This window comes from Symphalangus syndactylus, chromosome 21 (assembly GCF_028878055.3).
Source record: "Symphalangus syndactylus isolate Jambi chromosome 21, NHGRI_mSymSyn1-v2.1_pri, whole genome shotgun sequence".
Taxonomy (NCBI): domain Eukaryota; kingdom Metazoa; phylum Chordata; class Mammalia; order Primates; family Hylobatidae; genus Symphalangus; species Symphalangus syndactylus.
The window spans coordinates 83,617,489-83,637,016 of record NC_072443.2 but is presented as its reverse complement, the minus strand read 5'-3'; the positions used below and the strand labels follow the sequence as shown (position 1 = coordinate 83,637,016).

Sequence of the window (19,528 nt, the reverse complement as noted above, 5' to 3'; positions counted from 1 at the left end):
ACCATCAAGAGGTGGGACCATTAAGAGATGATTAGGTCTTGAGAGCTCTACCTTCATAAATGGATTAACATCATTATGAAGAAAGTAGGTTTGTTATCATGAGTGAGTTATTATAAAAATGAGTTTGGCCCTCTCATTTGCTCATTTTCATTTTCTCTTGCCCTTCTGCCTGCCTCCATGGGATGACAAGCACAAAGGCCCTCACCAGATGCCAGCACCATGCTGTTGTACTTCCCAACTTCCAGAACCATGAACCAAATCAATTTATTTTCTTTTAATAAATTGCCCAATCTCAGGTTTTCTGTTATAGGAGAAATAAATGGACTAAGACAAATTATATTTAAAATGTTTAACAATTAGTATGGTAAAGGCACCAACCAGCATAGGCTTAATGACTGTTCTGGTGCCTACTAATTAAATATGAACTCTGAAGAATTATGAAGGCATCCAACTTGATCCTAGATCATGGGAGGTGCTTAAACATATACGATGCATTAAATAAAGCAAACATGTGCTGTAAAACATTATAATAAAAAACGTGGCAGCAGTTACACTGAGGTCTCTATACTCTCCAATTACATTTTTTCACCTGTGTTGAGTTTTTATTCCATGATTTTATTAAATGATTGTTAGCTTAAAGTGATGAGCCACTTGTGTCTTTCGACTCATGATTGAGATAGTCCTCAAAAAATTCTACATTCGAAAAGACATAAAGTGATCTCACTTGGAATTTTATCAAGTCTATATTCACGTACAATCCTTATGTCTTCTTAATATAATGACACCTTCATTATGACACACTCTTCTTCTTTATCTCCGATAATATTTTTTGTCATAAAGTTTAGTTTGTCTGATATTAATATAGCCACTCTAGACTTCCTATGCTGTTTCCATGGTGTATCCATTTCCATCAATTTATTTTAAACCTATCTGTGTTTTTATATTTAAAGGCTATCTCTTAAGAGAATATAGCTGTTCTTGCTTTTTTATACATTCTAATCATCTCTGCATTTTTTGGATGTTTATTTTTGTTTGTTTGGTTTCTTTGCCCACAAAATTTATTCATTTTGTCAGTCATTTGAAAGTAGCTTGCATTCATAAAGCCCTTGGGCTTAGGTCTTTTTAAAAAAAATTCATTAATCTGTTTTTATTTGTCTATTTCTTCAACTTTCATTTTAGATTCAGGGGATATATTTGCAGGTTTGTTACATGGGTATATTGCATCATGCTGAGGTTTGGGATACGAATGGTAGCATTACCCAGGTACTGAGCATAGTACCCACCATTTGGTTTTTCAACCTTTTCCCCCCTCCCTTCTTCCCTGCTCTAGAAGTCCCCAGTGTCTATTGTTACCGTCTTCATGTCCACAAGTACCCAAAGTTTAGTTCCTACTTATAAGTGAGAACATGTGGCATTTAGTTTTCTGTTCCTGCATTAATTTGCTAGGATAATGGTGTCTGGCTGCATCCATGTTGCTGCAAAGGACATGATTCGATTCTTTTTATTACTGCATAATATCCCACGATATACATGTACCAAATTTTCTTTATCTGATCCACCATTGATGGGCACCTAAGTTGAGTCCATATCTTTGCTATTGTGAATAGTGCTGTGACAATGAACATGCAAGTACATGTGTCTTTGGTAGAATGATTTGTTTTCTTTTGGATCTATACACAGTAATGGAATTGCTGGATCAAATGGTAGTTCTTTGGGAAATCTCTAAACTGCTTTCCACAGTGGCTGAACTAATTTACATTCCCATCAACAGTGAATAAGCATTCCTGTTTCTCAGCAGCCTCACCAACATGTGTTTTTTTGTTTGTTTATTTGCTTAGTTTTGTTTTGTTTTTGTTGTTGTTTTTTTTTTACTTTAGCCATTCTGACTGGTGTGAGACGGTATCTCATGGTGGTTTTGATTTGTATTTCTCTAATGATTAGTGACAATGAGCATTTTTTCATGTTTGTTGGCCACTTGTATGTCTGTCTCCCTTTGAGAAGTTTCTGTTCATGTCTTTTGCCCATTTTTTAATTGGATTGGTTTTTGCTTGTTCAATCATTTAAGTTCCTTACAGATTCCGGATATTAGACCTTTAGTGGTTGTGTAATTTGTGAATATTTTCTGTCCTCCTGTAGGTTGTTTACTCTGTTGACAGTTTCTTTTGCTGTGCAGAAGCTCTTTGGTTTGATTAGTCCCACTTGTCAATTTTTGGTTTTGTTGCAATTGCTTTTGAGGACTTAGTCATAAATTCTTTCCCAAGGCTGATGTCCAGAATGGTGTTTCCTAGGTTTTCCTCTAGGATTCTCATACTTTGAGTTCTTACATTTAAATCTTTACTCCATACGGAGTTAGCTTTGTATATGGTGAAATGTAGGGGTCCAGTTTCATTCTTCTGTATGTGGCTAGCCAGCTATCCCAGCACCATTTATTAAATAAGGAATCCTTTCTCCACTGCTTTTGTTAACTTTGTTGAAGATCAGATGGTTGTTAAGTGTGCAGCTTTATTTCTGGGTTCTCTAGTCTGTTCCATTGGTTTCTGTGTCTGTTTTGTACCAATACTATACTGGTTTGGTTACTGTAGCCTTGTAGTATAGCTTGGAGTTGGAAAATGTGTGCCTCCAGCTTTGTTCTTTTTGTTTAAGTTTGCTTTGGCTATTCAGGCTCTTTTTTGATTCCACATGTACTTTATAATAGTTTTTTCCAGTTCTGCGAAATATGGTAGGGTAGTTTTATAGGAATAGTATAAAACCTGTAGATTATTTTGGGCAGTAGGGCCACATTATGAAATTGATTCTTCCAATCCATGAGCATGGAATGTTTTTCCATTTGTTTGTGTCATCTATGATTTCTTTTAGCAGTGTTTTGTGGTTCCCCTTGTAGATATATTTCATCTCCTTGGTTAGACATATTCCTAAGTATTTTATATACTTCTATTTTTTTCCAGCTATTGTAAATGGGATTTCCTTCTTGATTTGGCTCTCAGCTTGAACATTATTGGTGTACAGAAATGCTGCTGATTTCTGTACATTGATTTTGTGTCCCGAAACTTTACTGAAGTTGTTTCCGAGTTCTAGGAGGCTTTTGGTGGAGTCTTTGAGTTTTTTAGGAATAGAATCATATTGTCTACAAAGAGAGATAGTTTGATTTCTTCTTTTCCTATTTAGATGCATTTTATTTCTTTCTCTTGCCTGATTGCTCTGGCTAGCACTTCCAGTACTATGTTGAATAGGAGTAGTAAGAGTGGGCATCTTTGTCTTGTTCCAGGTCGCAAGGGTAATGCTTTCAGTTTTTGCCCATTCAGTATGATACTGGCTGTGTTTTTATCATAGATAGCTCTTATTATTTGGAGGTATGCTCTTCAGTGTCTAGTTTCTTGAAGTTTTTTATCATGAAGGGATGTTGGATTATAGCAAAAGCGTTTTCTACGTCTATTGAGATGATTCTAAGGCTTTTTAAAAATCCTGTTTATGTGGTGAATCACATTTTTATTTGCATATGTTGAACCAAATTTGCATCCCAGAATGAAGCCTACTTGATCATGGTAAATTAACTTTTTGATGTGCTGTTGAATTTGGTTTGCTAGTATTTTGTTGAGGATTTTTGCCTCTATGTTCACCAGGGATACTGGCCTGTTGATTTCCTTTTTTTCATTGTGTCTTTGTCAGGTTTGTTATCAGGGTGACTCATAGAATGAGTTTGGGAGGAGTTGCTCCTCTTCAATCTTTTGGAATCGTTCAGTAGAATTGTACCGGCTCTTCTTTGTACATCAGGTAGAATTTTGCTATGACACCTCTACATTTTAATTAGTGATTAGTCCATTGACATTTAGTCTGATTACTGATATGGTTGCATTTAGAGCTGCGAGTGTATTATTCATTTTCTGTTTGCTTCTCTACTTCTTGTTTTTCTTTTTCTTCTGTCTGCAATCTTTGGACCATTTTTTTTTTAAATTTGGGATTCTATTTTATCTTTGGATTTTCAGTGGTTTTTCTAGGAATTAAAACATATATTCTTGATCTTACACAGTCTACTTAGATTTAATTTTACACTATCTCATATAAAATTGGAAAACCTTGCAACTGTATAAATCCACCTCTATTCTTTATGCTATAAAGTCACATGGACTACATCTGTACATATTATGTTATAAACACCACAAGACAATGTTATAATTTTTGCTTTAACAGGTCCTGTGTAGTTAAAGATCTTATCATGAAAAAAATAGTCTTTTATATTTACAATTTCCAATATTTTTTCATTCCTTCTTAAAGACTTAAGATTCCATCTGGTGTTATCTCACTTTAGCCTGAACAATCTTTCCTTTAGCATTTCTGTGGTTCAGGTCTGCTGATAATAAATGCTCTTAGTTTCCATTTATCTGAAAATGTCCTTAATTTGCCTTTACTCACAAAGGATATTTTTGCTACACATGGAATTCTGGATTAACAGTTTTTTGCTTTTTTTTTCCCCCCTCGTTTATACTTTAAAAATATCATTCCACTTTTTCTGGCCTTTATAAATTCTGATGAGAAGTCAGTATTCATTTAAAGCATTGTTCCACCAAAGATACTGTGCCATTTTTCCTCTGGCTACTATCAAGATTCTCTCTTTATTGTTGGTCCTCACCAGTTGGAATATGAGTACCTATGCACAGTTTTCTTCAAATGTATCCCATTTGGGGTTCACTGCATTTCTTGATCTATGCAGTTATGTATTTCACCAAATTTGAAAATTTGTGCCCGTTATTTCTTCAAATTTTTTTTCTGTTTCATTCTCTTTCTCTTCTCCTTCTGAGACTCCAATTACATGTGAGCTAGACATTTTAATTTCTGTCACACAGGTCTCTGAGTCTCTGTTTATTTTTTCTATTCAGTTGTTTAAAGTCTTTTTTTCTGTCTGTTCTTCCAAAAGAAAATAGATTCCAAAAGATAGATTTCTATGGATCTATCTTTAAGTTCATTAACACTTTCCTTTGTTACCTCCAGTTGCTGTAAGTATACTCAATGAGTTTTTATTTCAAATACTGTATTTTTCAGTTTCAGGATTCCAATTTTTTTTTTTTTTTTGCAGTTTCTGTTTACTACCTTCTTATTCATCATGAGTTTATTTTCCTATTATTTGTGGAGCAAGGTTATAATAGCCACTTTAAAATCTTTGTTAATTACCACATCTGGCTTATCTTGGAATTGGTCTCAGAAAATTGCTCTTTGTCTTCAGAATGAGTCACATTTTATTGGGTTTTCATATGACGTGTAATTTGGGGTTGTATGATATGCAAGTATTCATGTTATTGTATGAAGAGTTTCAATCCTGTTATAGTTTTCTGAAGGGTATTGATTTATTTGTTTTAGCAGGCAATTAGTTATACTCAAATTTAAAACTATCTCTTGGGTAGCAGCTCAAATCTCAGTTCAGTTCTTTTATCTTTGTGATAATTTGTGTCTGCTCCATCAAGAATATACACATGACATATACCTCAGAATTACATGACGTGATCTCACTTGGAATTTTATCAAGTGCATATTAATCTACAATTCTTACATCTTCTTAATATAATGATTTACTATCATGAAGTGTTCATCTATGGTAACTATTTTTGTCTGAAAGTTTAGTTTGTCTCATATTAATAAATTCAAGGGTCAACCAGAAATTTGGGTAGTGTTTATATACAGATTTGGGAGCTTCCCCTCTCTGCCTCTCTTCTTTCCAAGATTCTAAATTCATTTTCCTGTGGCTATGATTGCCCTGAACACTGTTCTTTGGGTCTTCAAACCAAAAACACTGTGAGTTTTCTATTGGAGGAGGGCCACCCAAAGTGACATTAATTTTTGCCTGTTCTCACTCTAAAAGTTGTAAAATGGGAAACTCACTCTGGACCAATCTGTGCTTCCAAGTTTTGAATTTCAGCTCCCCTCCAGAATCTGTCTGCTTATTTTTATTCTCTAGTGCTTCCAGGTAATTCCTTTTTTCTTTTCTTTTTTTTTCTTTCTTTCTTTCTTTTTTTTTTTTTTTTTTTGGTCTTTTGATACTTTATAGTTGATATCTGTGAGAATTTCAGGTCCAGTAGAACTTACTTAGCCATATTGGAAATGGAAACAAGTAAAAACATTTAGGAAACATTCCTCTGCATTTCCTAACACCTCTCCTCAAAATACTTAACCTCTGTCCATTCCCTCATTTAGTGACATTTGAGTTTAGTTTTAATTAGAAATAGAAGCCAGGCTCAGGGCTTCCTTGATCATCTTGCCAAGTGCATGAGAAGACTTGGAATGAAAACACAGCATAAAGTTAAATGATAGAATGATAGAACATCAACCAATTCTAGCTATTAGACTGGTGGCATTTAATCTCAAAGCAATGAGGCTTATACGGAATCATGACTACCAGTGATTATCTACATGGTACTTTGCCACGTTATTTTACCTTATTTCTTTGGTCTCAGATATCTCTAAATCCTGCCTCATTGAAAACTGCAATAGATAATATCCCACGAGAAACAGAATACTGAAAATCCTAAAATGCCAACCCAGAGTTGGTAATTGCACAATTCCTTCTAATCATAATCATTATGGCTTCCACTTCTTGAAAGCTTCTGTATACCAGCCACCTTGCTAACCACTTTACATAAATTGTCAGTTAATCCTTCACAACTATTCTTTGAGCAGTTCCCATAACTAGCTTCATTTTACAGAGGAAGTAACCAGAGTTCTGAGAGGCACTAAGAGCACACAGCAAACAGTAGAACTCTGAGTCAGTCTTTGTAAAGAGAAGAAATAGCAAAGGGGTTTTGGAGATACCAGGCACATACTTTTTACTATTAGGAGAGAAAATAGAAGTCTTTCTAGGAGTAAGTAGGGTTTCTAAAACTTAAATAGTCTACAGTTCTTTTTATCAGTAATTATTGATATTAAAATGCCACCCTTCCAGAAACAATATATTTTATATTGACAGCTTTTATGTTTAAAAAGAACCTTCTAGCCAGGTGTGATGGCTCACGCCTGTAATCCCTGCACTTTGGGAGGCTGAGGTGGGTGGATCACTTGAGGTCAGGGGTTCAAGACCAGCCTGGCCAACATGGCAAAACCCCATCTCTACTAAAAATACAAAAATTAGGTGCGCCTGGTGGCGGGCGCTTGTAATCCCAGCTACTTGGGAGGCTGAGACACAAAAATTGCTTAAACCCAGGAGGTAGAGGTTGCAGTTAGCTGAGATCGCACCACTGTACTCCAGCCTGGGTGACAGAGAGAGACTCCATCTCAAAAAAGAAAGCCCTCCTTCAGGGCTTAAAACGCTAACCCAAACAATAACAAAAGGATCAAATAATTATATGTAAAGGCTCAGATGAAAAGGCACATAACACCAGTGCTCCCTTTCACCTCATTTCATGTACTGCCTTTAAACTTTGTTTTCCAGGTAAACCATCTAAACAGGCAGGTGACCTGCCAGAGAAAAATCTGGCACATTAGGAAGTAAAGATGCCGGCCTCATCCCACGACAAGATGCAGGAATGTCTCACAGTTCTACAACTCTAGGGGAAATCCTGCCCAACTTTGCAATTTTGCATAAACCATGGGTTTCAAGTGACTGTGGAATGAGAGGGAAAGGGAAGGCGGCACGAAGGATAAGCTGGCTGACATTGTAAAGTGGATACAGGGAACTGGGACTTAACTGGAAGCAGGAAAAGGAGTATAGTATCTTTGTGTTCTGGCACATAGGATGATTCAATATATATATTTATTATTCATGTTAAATTGTCTGAGGCCGGGGAATGAGAGAGATTGTTAAAAGAGTAAAGATGAGATGAGGTGACAGAAAAGGAGAGGAGTAAATATGAGTCCTAGGGAGGGGTTACACGAGCACAGTCCCCTGGCGACATGCTAGAGACACCAGATTAGGGCATTGCTCCTACTTTCTTGCCATTATTATTATTATTATGGGTTTTTTGTGGCAGGGTCTCACTCTGTTGCCCAGGCTGGAGTGCAATGGCACGATCTTAGCTCACTGCAACCTCCATCTCCCAAGTTCCAGCGATTCTCCTGCCTCAGCCTCCTGAGTAGCTAGGATTACAGACACCTGCCACCACGTCCGGCTAATTTTTGTATTTTTGGTAGAGATGGGGTTTCGCCATGTTGGCCAGGCTGGTCTCAAACTCCTGACCTCAAGTGATCCACCCACCTCGGCCTCCCAAAGTGCTGGGATTAGAGGCCCTTTGCCGCTATTTTTAAAAATACATATTCAACATATCCGGTAAAATCATTCAAAGATGCATACAGATAAGTGATTATTTTACTCTAACGTAAAGCCTCTTTGTAAGACCTACCCTTCACTGTCTGTCCCAGCATATGCCCTAGGACTTCCTCTGACCACAAATAGTACCATGCCACTGAAGGAGATCTGCTTCAACAGAGCCTTCTCCAGCTGCTCCTAACTTCATTTCCATTCCACTAGCATTTTCCAAGTCATGCAAAACATAACACCTTGACTTTGTAACTGTTTAACCTTACTTTTTACACATAAAAATTATTAAATATGTGTAACTGCTGGGGGGAGGATAATATAATGGCATGTCAGTCAGGTAACAGGTAAGCTACATTTCATGGAAAAGAAGGGGAATGCTTTCTTCAGAAAGTGAAGTCATCATTCTTTTATTTAACTGACATAATATTTATACCCCAATTTTTAAAATGGCAGCTACAAATAGAAGACGAAAGAGGGTAAATTCTCCAGGGGAATCTAGCCCTGAAATTTTACCATTTTAAGAGTTCTATTTTACATGTACATAGGAACATTACTACTATTATAAGGATACTCAGAGCAGGTCAATTATTTCAAACTCTTTGAAAAAAAAATCAAAATTAAGTCAACCTGCCTTTCAGAAGACTGCTCCCTCTTCGGAGTCCTCAGTGGCAGGATGCACAGAGCTTTTCTAGAGCGTCTAAGCAGACAGGTATTCCTAGGATACCTACACCAAGGACAAGAAATTCAGATGATTATTTCAGCAGTGATTCAGATGGCTCTAGGTACAATTTCATTAGGAACGTTCACCATGAACACTGAGCATTGCCACACGGGTATTGTTGAAAGGGCAGAATGAAGGTACATACGTGATTTGTGCAGGCATTGTCATTAGTCTGTACACGGGAGACTGTGACTCAAAAGGGTATAAGTGGTTCATACATGATCACACAAGAAAAGGGGCAGAACCGTGCCTTAATTATTCATTTCTGATTCCTAGTCCAGGGTTGTTTCAGCCATATCATTTGATCCTCCTCAAGAACTGGAAAGTCCTGGCGCTGGGGCTTTCCATTTTGCAAAAAGATGAGGCTGACCCGTGAGTCTGGTGGGAAGAGTCTTTCTCCGGTTTTCTGGGGGTCTACGCCAAGTCATCTGTCTGAAGCATCCCGTGTGGGCCAGTTTACTCACTTTCCCTTGGAACTCTGGTGTCCACAGAATCTGAAGGAATCTCACGAGCAAAGGAACATGGGTTTTTTTGGTCCCACTGGCCTGAGTTTGAATCCTAGTAATGTGTTTACTGCTTCTGGGTCCTTCACTGAGCCTCACTTTCCATCTCTATCAAACGGGTATCATAATATTTGAAGGGTACATTTATGAAGAGGATTTTTTTTTTCTAAATGAGAATAAAGTATCAAGCACAGTTTCTGGCACATGTTAGATGCTACGGCAAAGTGAAAGCCCCGTGACCCACCTTACTTGCAGGAATAAGCCCAAAGTGGACAAGTGACAGGGAGGCTATTGAGGCCTTGCTGCTCGTAAACCACTCAACGACAATGCACTGATCCCCCAACTGGCTGGTTCCTCACTGCTCTGACCTCTACCTCTGGGTTTCCTTCATGTACACTTCTTTGAAATAAAAATATCATAAACACCAATTCATTTCCTAGGATCTCATTTAGAGGTAATTGTTTCCTTTTTAAATCTAATAATCTTGGTCTACATCATGTTACATGGTCAGCTCAATGTAGTAATTGAAAGCAGATGATCATTCATTTAACAAGTATTTATTGAGATTCTACTAAGGTGTCAGGCACTATTCTCTATAGCAGTGAACATAATAGTCCAAGATTGGGCCATCATGCTGCCTACCTTCTGGTAGAGGAGACAAACAAACAAAATACATATGTAAAATACATGATTGGTTAAATAGTTCTAAGGACTCTGGAGAAACACAAAGTAGGAAGGGAGATGGTGAGTACTATGGGTTGAATTCTGTTCCCCCAACCCCTCCCCATCAGGAAAAAAGATATGTTGAAGTCCTAATCCTCAGTACTTAGAATGTGACTTTATTTGGTAATAGGATTGATACAGATATAATTATTTAAGTTAAGATGAAGTCATACTGGAGTCCGGTGGGCAGGCCTCTCATCCAATATGGTTGGATATAAGAGGATGACCACGTGAAGACACAGAGACACAGGGGAGAAGGAATGCCATGTGAGAACAAAGGCAGAGATTGGACTTATGTAGCTGCAAGCCAAGGATTGCCAGCAAATCACCAGAAGTTAGGAAGAGGCAAAGAAAGATTCCCCTGCAGATTTCAGAGGGAGCATGGCCCTGGTGACACTTTGATTTCAGACTTGCAGCCTCCAGAACTATGAGACAATAAATTTCAGTTGTTTTAAGCCACTCAGTATATGGTACTTAGTTACTGCCACCCTAGGAAATCAATACAGTGTGTTTGGGGAGATTGTTGCATTTTTGAGCAAGGAGATCAGGAAAGATCTCACTGAAAAGGTAATGTCTCAGGGAAGATTTGAGGTGTAGGAGACAGCCATGATGATGGCTCTGGGTGAAGAAATTCTAGGCAGAGGGAACAGAAAGTACAAACGTCCCAGGCAGGTGCATGTTTGTATGTTAGAACAGCAGGGAGGCCAGTGTGGCTGGAATAGCCAGGGGACAGCGGCAGGAAACCAGGTCAGAGTGATGACAAGGAGCTGGAGGGTGCTGGACCTTATGGGCCACTCTAAGAACTTAGGCTTTTACTTGGAGCAAGGTGGGAAGCCATTGCCTAGTTCTGAGCAGAGGTGAACCAAGATCTGACTTACATTTTAATAAGCTCTCTCTGGCTATTTGGTAAGAATAAACTGAAGAACAAAGCCACTTAGGAGGCTCCTGCAGTTATCCTGGTGAATAAAGGTGCTAGCCAGGTAGCACACAGGATAGTGAAAACTGGTCAGTCCTATGCGAAATATTTTGAAAGCAGATCCAAAAGGATTTGCAATAGATTGCAGGTAGAGATATGCCTGACTTCTTGATAGTACATAGAGTTAAATTAGAAACCGTAACAACTTAACTGTACTGATCATCTGAATAAATTATCTTCTCAAATGTCAGACCAGCCAAAGATATTAGCAACATGTTTAACAGACAGGGAATAAGTAACCAGAATATATAAGGAACTCCTAAAATCAACAAAAAGAAAAAGGTAAACAAATAAATATTTTTTTAAATAGTGATTCAAAGAAGGAACAATGGACCACGGACATAAGAAAAGCAGCTCAACCTCACTGATATGATTTGGCTGTGTCCCCACCCAAGTCTCACCTTGAATTGTAACTCCCACAATTCCCATGTATCATGGGAGGAACCTGGTGGGAGGTAATTGAATCATGGGGGTGGGTCTTTCCCATGCTGTTCTCATGAGAGTGAATAAGTCTCAAGAGATCTGATGTTTTAAAAAATGGGAATCTCTCTGCACAAGCTCTCTATTTGTCTGCTGCCATCCATGTAAGATGTGACTTGCTCCTCCTTGCCTTCCGCCATGATTGTGAGGCCACCCCAGCTACGTGGAACTATAAGTCCATTAAACTTCTTTCTGTTGTAAATTGCCCAGTCTCCATTATGTATTTATCAGCAGCATGAAAACCGACTAATACTCTCACTAAACATGAGGAAAATGCAAATGAAAATAATGGGATTCTACTTTATTTCTATCAGACTAGTTAATATGAAAAAGACTGACACAATTCAGTGTTGTCTAAGATACGAGAAAAAATAGCATATTATTCTAGTTTACTTCCAGCAGAATCATGAATTGGTATATTATTCTATTGAGCAATTTTACTGTATTATCAAAAGTGACACTACACATATGCCACGGCATAGTGACTCTTCTTGGGGGGTATACCAGGGCTAAGAAACATACATATAAGGGGACATATACTAAAATAATTATTGCAGCACCTTTTTCAGTATAACAAAACTTGGAAATGACCTAAAAGTCACCCTTAAAGGCAAATAAATAAATAAAATATGCTATATTTATATGATTAAAGGATATATGGCCGTTAAAAAGAATAGATTGGTTTTATAGGCATCAGTGTGGATGTTTCATAAATGTCATGGGCAGAAAAGCAACACAAAGGAAAATGTTAAATATACAAACACAATAGTATGTATTCATTGTAGGTCGGGGTCCCCAACCCCCAGGCGGCAGACCAGTACCAGTCTGTGGCCTGTTAGGAACCAAGCTACACAGCAGGAGGTGAGTGGCGGGCAAGCGAGCATTACCGCCTGAGCTCCACCTCCTGTCAGATCAGCGGGGACATTAGGTTCTCACAGGAGCAGGAACCCTATTGTGAACTATGCATGCGAGGGATGTAGGCTGTCTGCTCCTTATGATGAGACCCTAATGCCCGATGATCTGAGGTGGAACAGTTTCTTCCCAAAACCATACCCCCCACTCCCCATCCATGGAAAAATTATCTTCCACAAAACCAGTCCCTGGTGCCAAAAAGTTGGGGACTGCTGCTGTGGATACACATATATGTATGTAAAAGTATAAACAATGGACTAGTCAAATACATTCCAAATTTATGGTAGGGAATTTTAGGCAGGGGTACAGGCAGCAAAGAAAGTGGAGGGTGGAGGGAAGGACAGGACATTATTGGTGAAAATGATTTGGTTTTATCAATAACTTCTTTAAAAAAGGAAAAAAAACAACACTGGAAGCAAATCTGATCAAACAAAAACAGATACTCGTTTTGGGATAGTGAGAGTACAGATGATCATTACACTACTTTTTGTGCTCATCTGTACTTTTTTGTTTTCTGGGAGTAAAGGAAGGAGGAAAGGGAGGGAGGGACGAAGGGATGGAAGGGAGGAAGGAAGGAAGGAAGGAAGGAAGGAAGGAAGGAAGGAAGGAAGGAAGGAAGGAAGGGAAGGAAAGGAGTTACCAGTTCTGGACTGCACTTAAGCTAATCGCTAATCATAGATGGGGATAGATGAGGTTAGCTTTTTTTTTTTTTTTTTTGAGACAGAGTTTCACACTTGTTGCCCAGGCTGCAGTGCAATGGCACAATCTCGGCTCACTGCAATCTCTGCCTCCCAGGTTCAAGTGATTCTCCTGCCTCAGCCTCCCAAGTAGCTGGGATTATAGGCGTGCACCACCATGCCTGGCTAATTTTGTATTTTTAGTAGAGACGGGGTTTCTCCATGTTGGTCAGGCTGGTCGATGTTAGTTTTTTAAGGATGAAACTCAAAACTACGTTTTAATAATCAGCGTGACCATTGGTGATTCCTCCCAGACTGTCTCAGTGTGGAGGGCTGAATTTCAGTTCAGCCCGCAGAGGGAACCATCTGTCATTTGGAATGACAAGGAGCTCTCTGCCAGGGGAACACCAGAACACCACAAGCAGCCATGGTCTTCACCACATCCCCGCTGGCCCTGGAACCGCCAACACTACAGGACACAGGAACACACATTTACAGACAAAGTAAACCAAGAGTACACCATGGACATCTTTTCAACCTTTCTAAGAGCACATTGCAATTTTCTAGAATCAAGGGAACAATATGCTTGATTAGTTCTTCAGCAGACTTGGCAATTTTGCTTGTCATATTTCTCTCTTTAAAGCAAGTTGGTCATTAACCTTCCATGTTCTAGGACTTGAGATTAGGTTTTCCCCCCACAAAATGAAACCTTTGCTTAAAAAAAAAAAGAGTTTGCTTTAGGATAATTCATTTTTGCTGCTAATAACTGCAAGATCCTCCTTGAGCCAAGGAGATCATTCTTGAAAGGGGCTAGAATTGTGAAGAATGTTCCTTCTCTTCCTGGAGAAAGAGTCTGTGAAGGCAAAAAAGCTTGCAGGAAAGTTCAGTAATCATGAAGTGAAAGCCCAGAGTGACCTGAATGCTTCCTCCTGGGTCAATATTGTATGTTTAAAAAGAAACAACCAAACCTTCAAAGAAAAATCTGGCCATCCCCAAATCCCAGTACATGAAACTAGAAGGCAGGAGGCACCAGTAAAATGCTGGATTTGCTCTCATTGCTTGGCCTCCATCACAGTTACAATAGTTGAATATCATCCTTTTGTACATGTCATCCTAAAAATGGGATTTGGATTGGTTTCTAAGAATCAAATGAGCAAGGTAGAAAAGGAATGTTATGAATAAGTTACCAATGTAAATATGCTATTTTGCGCCTTTGAATCTGAGTGTCGATAAACATGATTCCACACATGGAAATTAGACTTTTCAGAGCTACTACACTGAATCATTTAATTTGTCTGAGTAAGTGCTTATAATAATGTGGCTGCTCTGCACTGCAATAAACATTGGGTTTTCAAATGAACAAATGAAGTATGTGATACTCCTTATAAATGAACTGCAGCAAAGGGCGTTCAGCTAGGGGGCTGTGCACTAAAATGGGATGGGTGATAAGAACATCTCTTTCCAGCCCCACTGATAGTGAAAGGAAAGAATCATATCACCTCTGGTGCTACATTTTCTGTTCCTGGACAGAAGCAAGGCTGAAGCCTCACTGTGAAATGATGGGGGACTGTTGCTATTTTGGTTCGTCACAGGGTAACTTGTCACACTACTCAGGACACATGAGGACAGATAATTCTGTTCCTCCAGATTGTGGACTTGAGAATGCTTTAGTAAAATAGCATAGGGATATATTTTGCATAGTGGTTAAGGACATGGGTTTGAATCCTGGGCTCTACCAACCAAATAGGTGCATGATTGTACCCAAGTAATCATCAGTCTTCTCCATGCTCATTTTCCTATTTGGTAAAATAAGGATAATAACTTTGACTTCCTCATTAAGTTATTAGGGGGATTCAGTGAGATAATTTATGTAAAGAACCTGGCACATGATTAGAATTCACATTTTTTATCATCATTATCATTGTCATCATTATTATTATGTTTAACCTTACTTTCATTTTCATCCATTATTCAATTTTCATTCAAAGCTCATTAAAAGCACAACTCACTACATTGTTTAGTAATTAATTACTTTTGTTCATTTAACAAAGTATTTATACTCTGTTATATGTGCCAGGCACATATGCTGGGGCTAGGGTACAAAGGTGATCGAATCCTGCTCTAAGCTATTGGAGGAGATGGGCATGAGTCAAAGGCTCCCATAGCAAGTGAAACCTTTGAAACTCAGGGAATAGCTCTAAAGGAAAGGAGCAGGCTAGGCATGGTGGCTCATGCATGTAATCCCAGCACGTTGGGAGGTGAGGTGCATGGATCACCTGAGGTCAGGAGTTCGCAACCAGCCTGGCCAACATGGCAAAAACCCGTCTCTACTAAAAATACAAAAGTCAGCCGGGCATGGTGGCGGGTGCCTGTAATTCCAGCCACTCGGGAGACTGAGGCAGGAGATTCACTTGAACTTGGGAGGCAGAGGTTGCAGTGAGCCAAGATCGTGCCATTGCACTGCAGCCTGGGCAACAAGAGTGAAATGCTGTCTTAAAACAAACAAACAAACAAACAAACAAACAAAAACAAAGGAGCAGATCACTCTAAGAGATACTAAAACAAAGGAACTGAAATTAAACCTGAGACCTGAAGGATGAGGAGGAGAACAAGGGATGGAATGACGGCTTTCTTGAGAGAGACAAAACAACATTCAGAGGCATGGAGTATACAGCACTTTATCATCGCTATCACAAGTCAATGGAAAATGATCTACTGAATAGCTCAATTAAATCTAAGAACTATGTGACAAGCACCCACTATGAGCCAGGCGCTGTGCCAAACTCTGGAAACACCATAGTAAAGACACATATGATCCATGCCTGCACCCTTACCTCCCAACACCTACTCCTGTGTTTGAAAACCACACCAAACTCAATATTTACTTTGTAACCAATAAATTACCCCTTTGGGTTTGATCACAGAGAGATTTCACCTGCATGGAAAAAACTGGAATGCTTTCTCTGGTCAGACAAGGAATGTTACATAAGCCAAATAATTCCCTTTCTTCTTAGTTGCTGGATACCTACAAACAAATTTAGTTTATTCCATGGGCCTACCAGCTTATACTACTAAAGATGGTCATGTTTCTCTTTCATGATTGATTGTTCTATTATTTGTAGACTATCTTTAATTTAGTAAACAGCCTCAAATTATTTGGAAAGTTATTAGAAGAGGGGAAAAAAGTAAAAGAAAACAAGAAAAAGAGATCTCAAGTTTCTTGAGATCTGGGAATTGTCCAATGTGCTTTTTGTAGTATTCGTGGTACCTAACATGGTGCTGGATGGAAAGCATTTAATAACTTCTGATTGTCAGATGGATGAAGAATATAAAGCTTTCCTGGTTCAACTTGGGCTCCATTAGAAGGAGAGAAGAATTGAAACTTGGTAGACCAGAATATGCCTCCCCACAACATGCTCCTTTAGCATAAGGATTATTTTGAGCTGATTATTTTGAGAGACTGCAGCTACAGGAGAAGATCTGAAAACAGAATAGAAGTTACCTTTTTGTAAAAGGAATTTACATCTATAAAGGAAATTTCTATTCGTGAGGGTGTCTCCCTCTCTACCAGGAAGAGAAGAATGACCAAGTCACTAGAGATTCTTACCAATGGAGAAGACACAAACTTAAATCTGCATAACAAACCTTACTCATGTTTACCATACTTTTCCTGGGCATCCCTCCACAACTGACTATCCCCCATACCCTTCTTTTTTTTGTTTCAGGGGACAATGGTATTTGAGCCAGAACTCAAAGCCACCTCTTTGAGATTTATTCATATCTCTGGGTATCTCCCATGTGTACATGAGATATACGCATTTTAAACTTCTGTTTGGTTTTCTCTTGTTTCTGGGCCTATCCCAACCTAAGGACCATAAAAGGTAAAGAGAAAATTATTTTTCCTTCCCTACACTTACTTTTCTCTAGTCTCCAGGTTGAGAGGAAAGAACTCAAAAAAGTAGCTGGAAAGTTTAGCGTGATTTTCACTGTAAAGCAGCCCAATAACCAAACAGAAGCATCATGTAAACCAAAAGAAGAGAGTGGTAAGTGACATATAAGGTACCATTAGCGATTTCTCTCAAGGAATAAGATTCTTGTAACAAAATATTTACCTTTCTTATTCTGGTGCTAGTAAAAATAAGAGAAACATCACAGTTTTAATTAATGTGTAAGTAACAGGGAAAAATACTAAGCTTCTTTATGACAAAATGGAAATATATTTGCAATTCCATATCCTAATGTTCTCTCAGTTATTTTGGAAAAACTATTAAACCTTTGGTTTCTTCCACATTAGGAGAGCAAAAAGCTATAATATGGCCTATCTGGTTAACTATCGGGAAGAGGAGAAATCAATTTAAAAGAAATTTGGAAGACACCTACTTTATCCATATTAGAGCAAAGTCGAGATTTGTCTTGTTCACAGCCAAAGCAATCCAATTCTCACACACACACACACAGACACACAAAACAAATGTTGCATTTACGGAGGTATTAAAACATCTCATCATTGTCCTTAGCTTAACATATTAATGAGAATTTCTGAATTAATCTCCAATCGTGAACTGTGTGTAGGTGTGATATAAGGGCAGTAAATAGTGCGCAGCTTGCTTCAGGCATCTTTTATGACAGATTCTCTGACAGATAGAAAATCTTTAAGATTAAATTATTTCTGTATTTTCCTAAGAAACTCATTAGTACTAACAAGCATACCACTTCCGCAACTAGTTGATAAACAGAAGAGAAAATATTATTAAGTGATGGCACTTGAGGAAATAGTTAAAAGGAGAAACTCAGAACATAAGATTGTGATTATATATATAATGAGGAGACTCTCAAAATGGCACAGAAAGGAAAGGAACGAGTTGAAGCTGAAAAACATATGTTTTTAGGAGGTAAGTTATTCCATAAAGCAATTACTAAAATGTAAGAGTTCTTTTCATGGTTCTCAACCTTATACTCTGAAAGAGAACTTATAATGCAAGACTAAGAGAGCCAATTACTTCAGCACCAAGGTACATCCTAAATCTCTGGACTTGGCAGTTCAAAAAAACTCTTGGAAAATGTTCTTCTAAAATATTCACTAACACCCCTGACTTTATAAATGTAGACTCTAAAAGGATGAATGAAAACTAACCAATTAGATAGCAAAATGGAGAAGAGAGAGCACTGAATAAAAAGACCTGCCAGAGTTCCAGTTGTACCTCTGCCACTAGCTTCAGACTTAGTTCATATTTACAATAAAACCATAATCATAACAATTAATAATTATGGAACACTTAGTATGCCAATAACTTTTCATATATTATCTAATCTAATCATCCTAACAACCTGTGAGGGAGACACCACATTAGAGAAAAGCAGTTGAAGAGCTTGTCCAAGACCACCCAGCTGCTCTGAGTGATGGGTTAGGATTCAAACACGACATTTTTGGACCCCAGAGCCCAACGCTTAACCACTCACTCTGCAGACAAGTTCAGAAACCTCCTAAGATGATCTAAAAGGCTTCTTTCAGCAATAGGGCGCTAAGATTTATGAGACATGATTGTATAATGGAAAAAAATCTCAGGTTTTTGAAGTGACTTTGTAGCCCAGTTGAGCAGCTTCTTCTCTAAGCCTCAGAATTGTAGATAACAACACTACTTACCTTACAAGCTGGCCTAAGGATCAGAGATAATACTAGAGCCCTCAGCCCCAAGTAATAATAATAACAATAGGCAGCATTTATATAACGCTCACTATGTGCTGGGCACCATCTAAGCACTTTTTTCCCCACATTAAATTATGCAATCTTCACAATGACCTTAAAAGTACTATTATTTTGTACTTTTTATCTAATTGTATAAGAATACAATTAGATAAAAAGAAAGAAAGAGTTCTATTGTTTTCTTTTTATTTATTTATTTATTTATTTTATTTTTGTATTTTTAGTAGAGACGGGGTTTCACCGTGTTAGCCAGGATGGTCTTGATCTCCTGACCTCGTGATCTGCCCACCTCAGCCTCCCAAAGTGCTGGGATCACAGGCTTGAGCCACCGGGCCTGGCCCAGTTCTATTGTTTTCATTCCTGTTTTACCAATGAGGAAACAGAGGCAAAGAGAATTAAATTACTTGATCTAAATCACAGTTACTAAGTTGCAGATCTTGGATTCCAATCCAGACAGAATGACTCACCGGACAACCCAAAACATATTGGAGGCACTCCTACTGATGCCCAATGTCTGTGTCACTCTCACCCAAAGTAACAAATTTAACATAAACTTGGGAGGATGAAATACATAGGGATGCCCAGATAACCTG

General features: G+C 38.3%; 1 protein-coding gene across 1 annotated transcript in view; it reads right to left on the bottom strand.

Moving 5' to 3' along the window:
- Positions 1 to 19,528, bottom strand: part of FHIT (fragile histidine triad diadenosine triphosphatase) — a 1,518,095-nt gene that overhangs the window by 1,070,927 nt on the left and 427,640 nt on the right. The window contains exon 6 of the mRNA XM_063630834.1: positions 8,867 to 8,963. Coding sequence (XP_063486904.1) covers positions 8,867 to 8,963 — 97 coding nt within the window. The remainder of the gene's footprint in view (positions 1 to 8,866; positions 8,964 to 19,528) is intronic.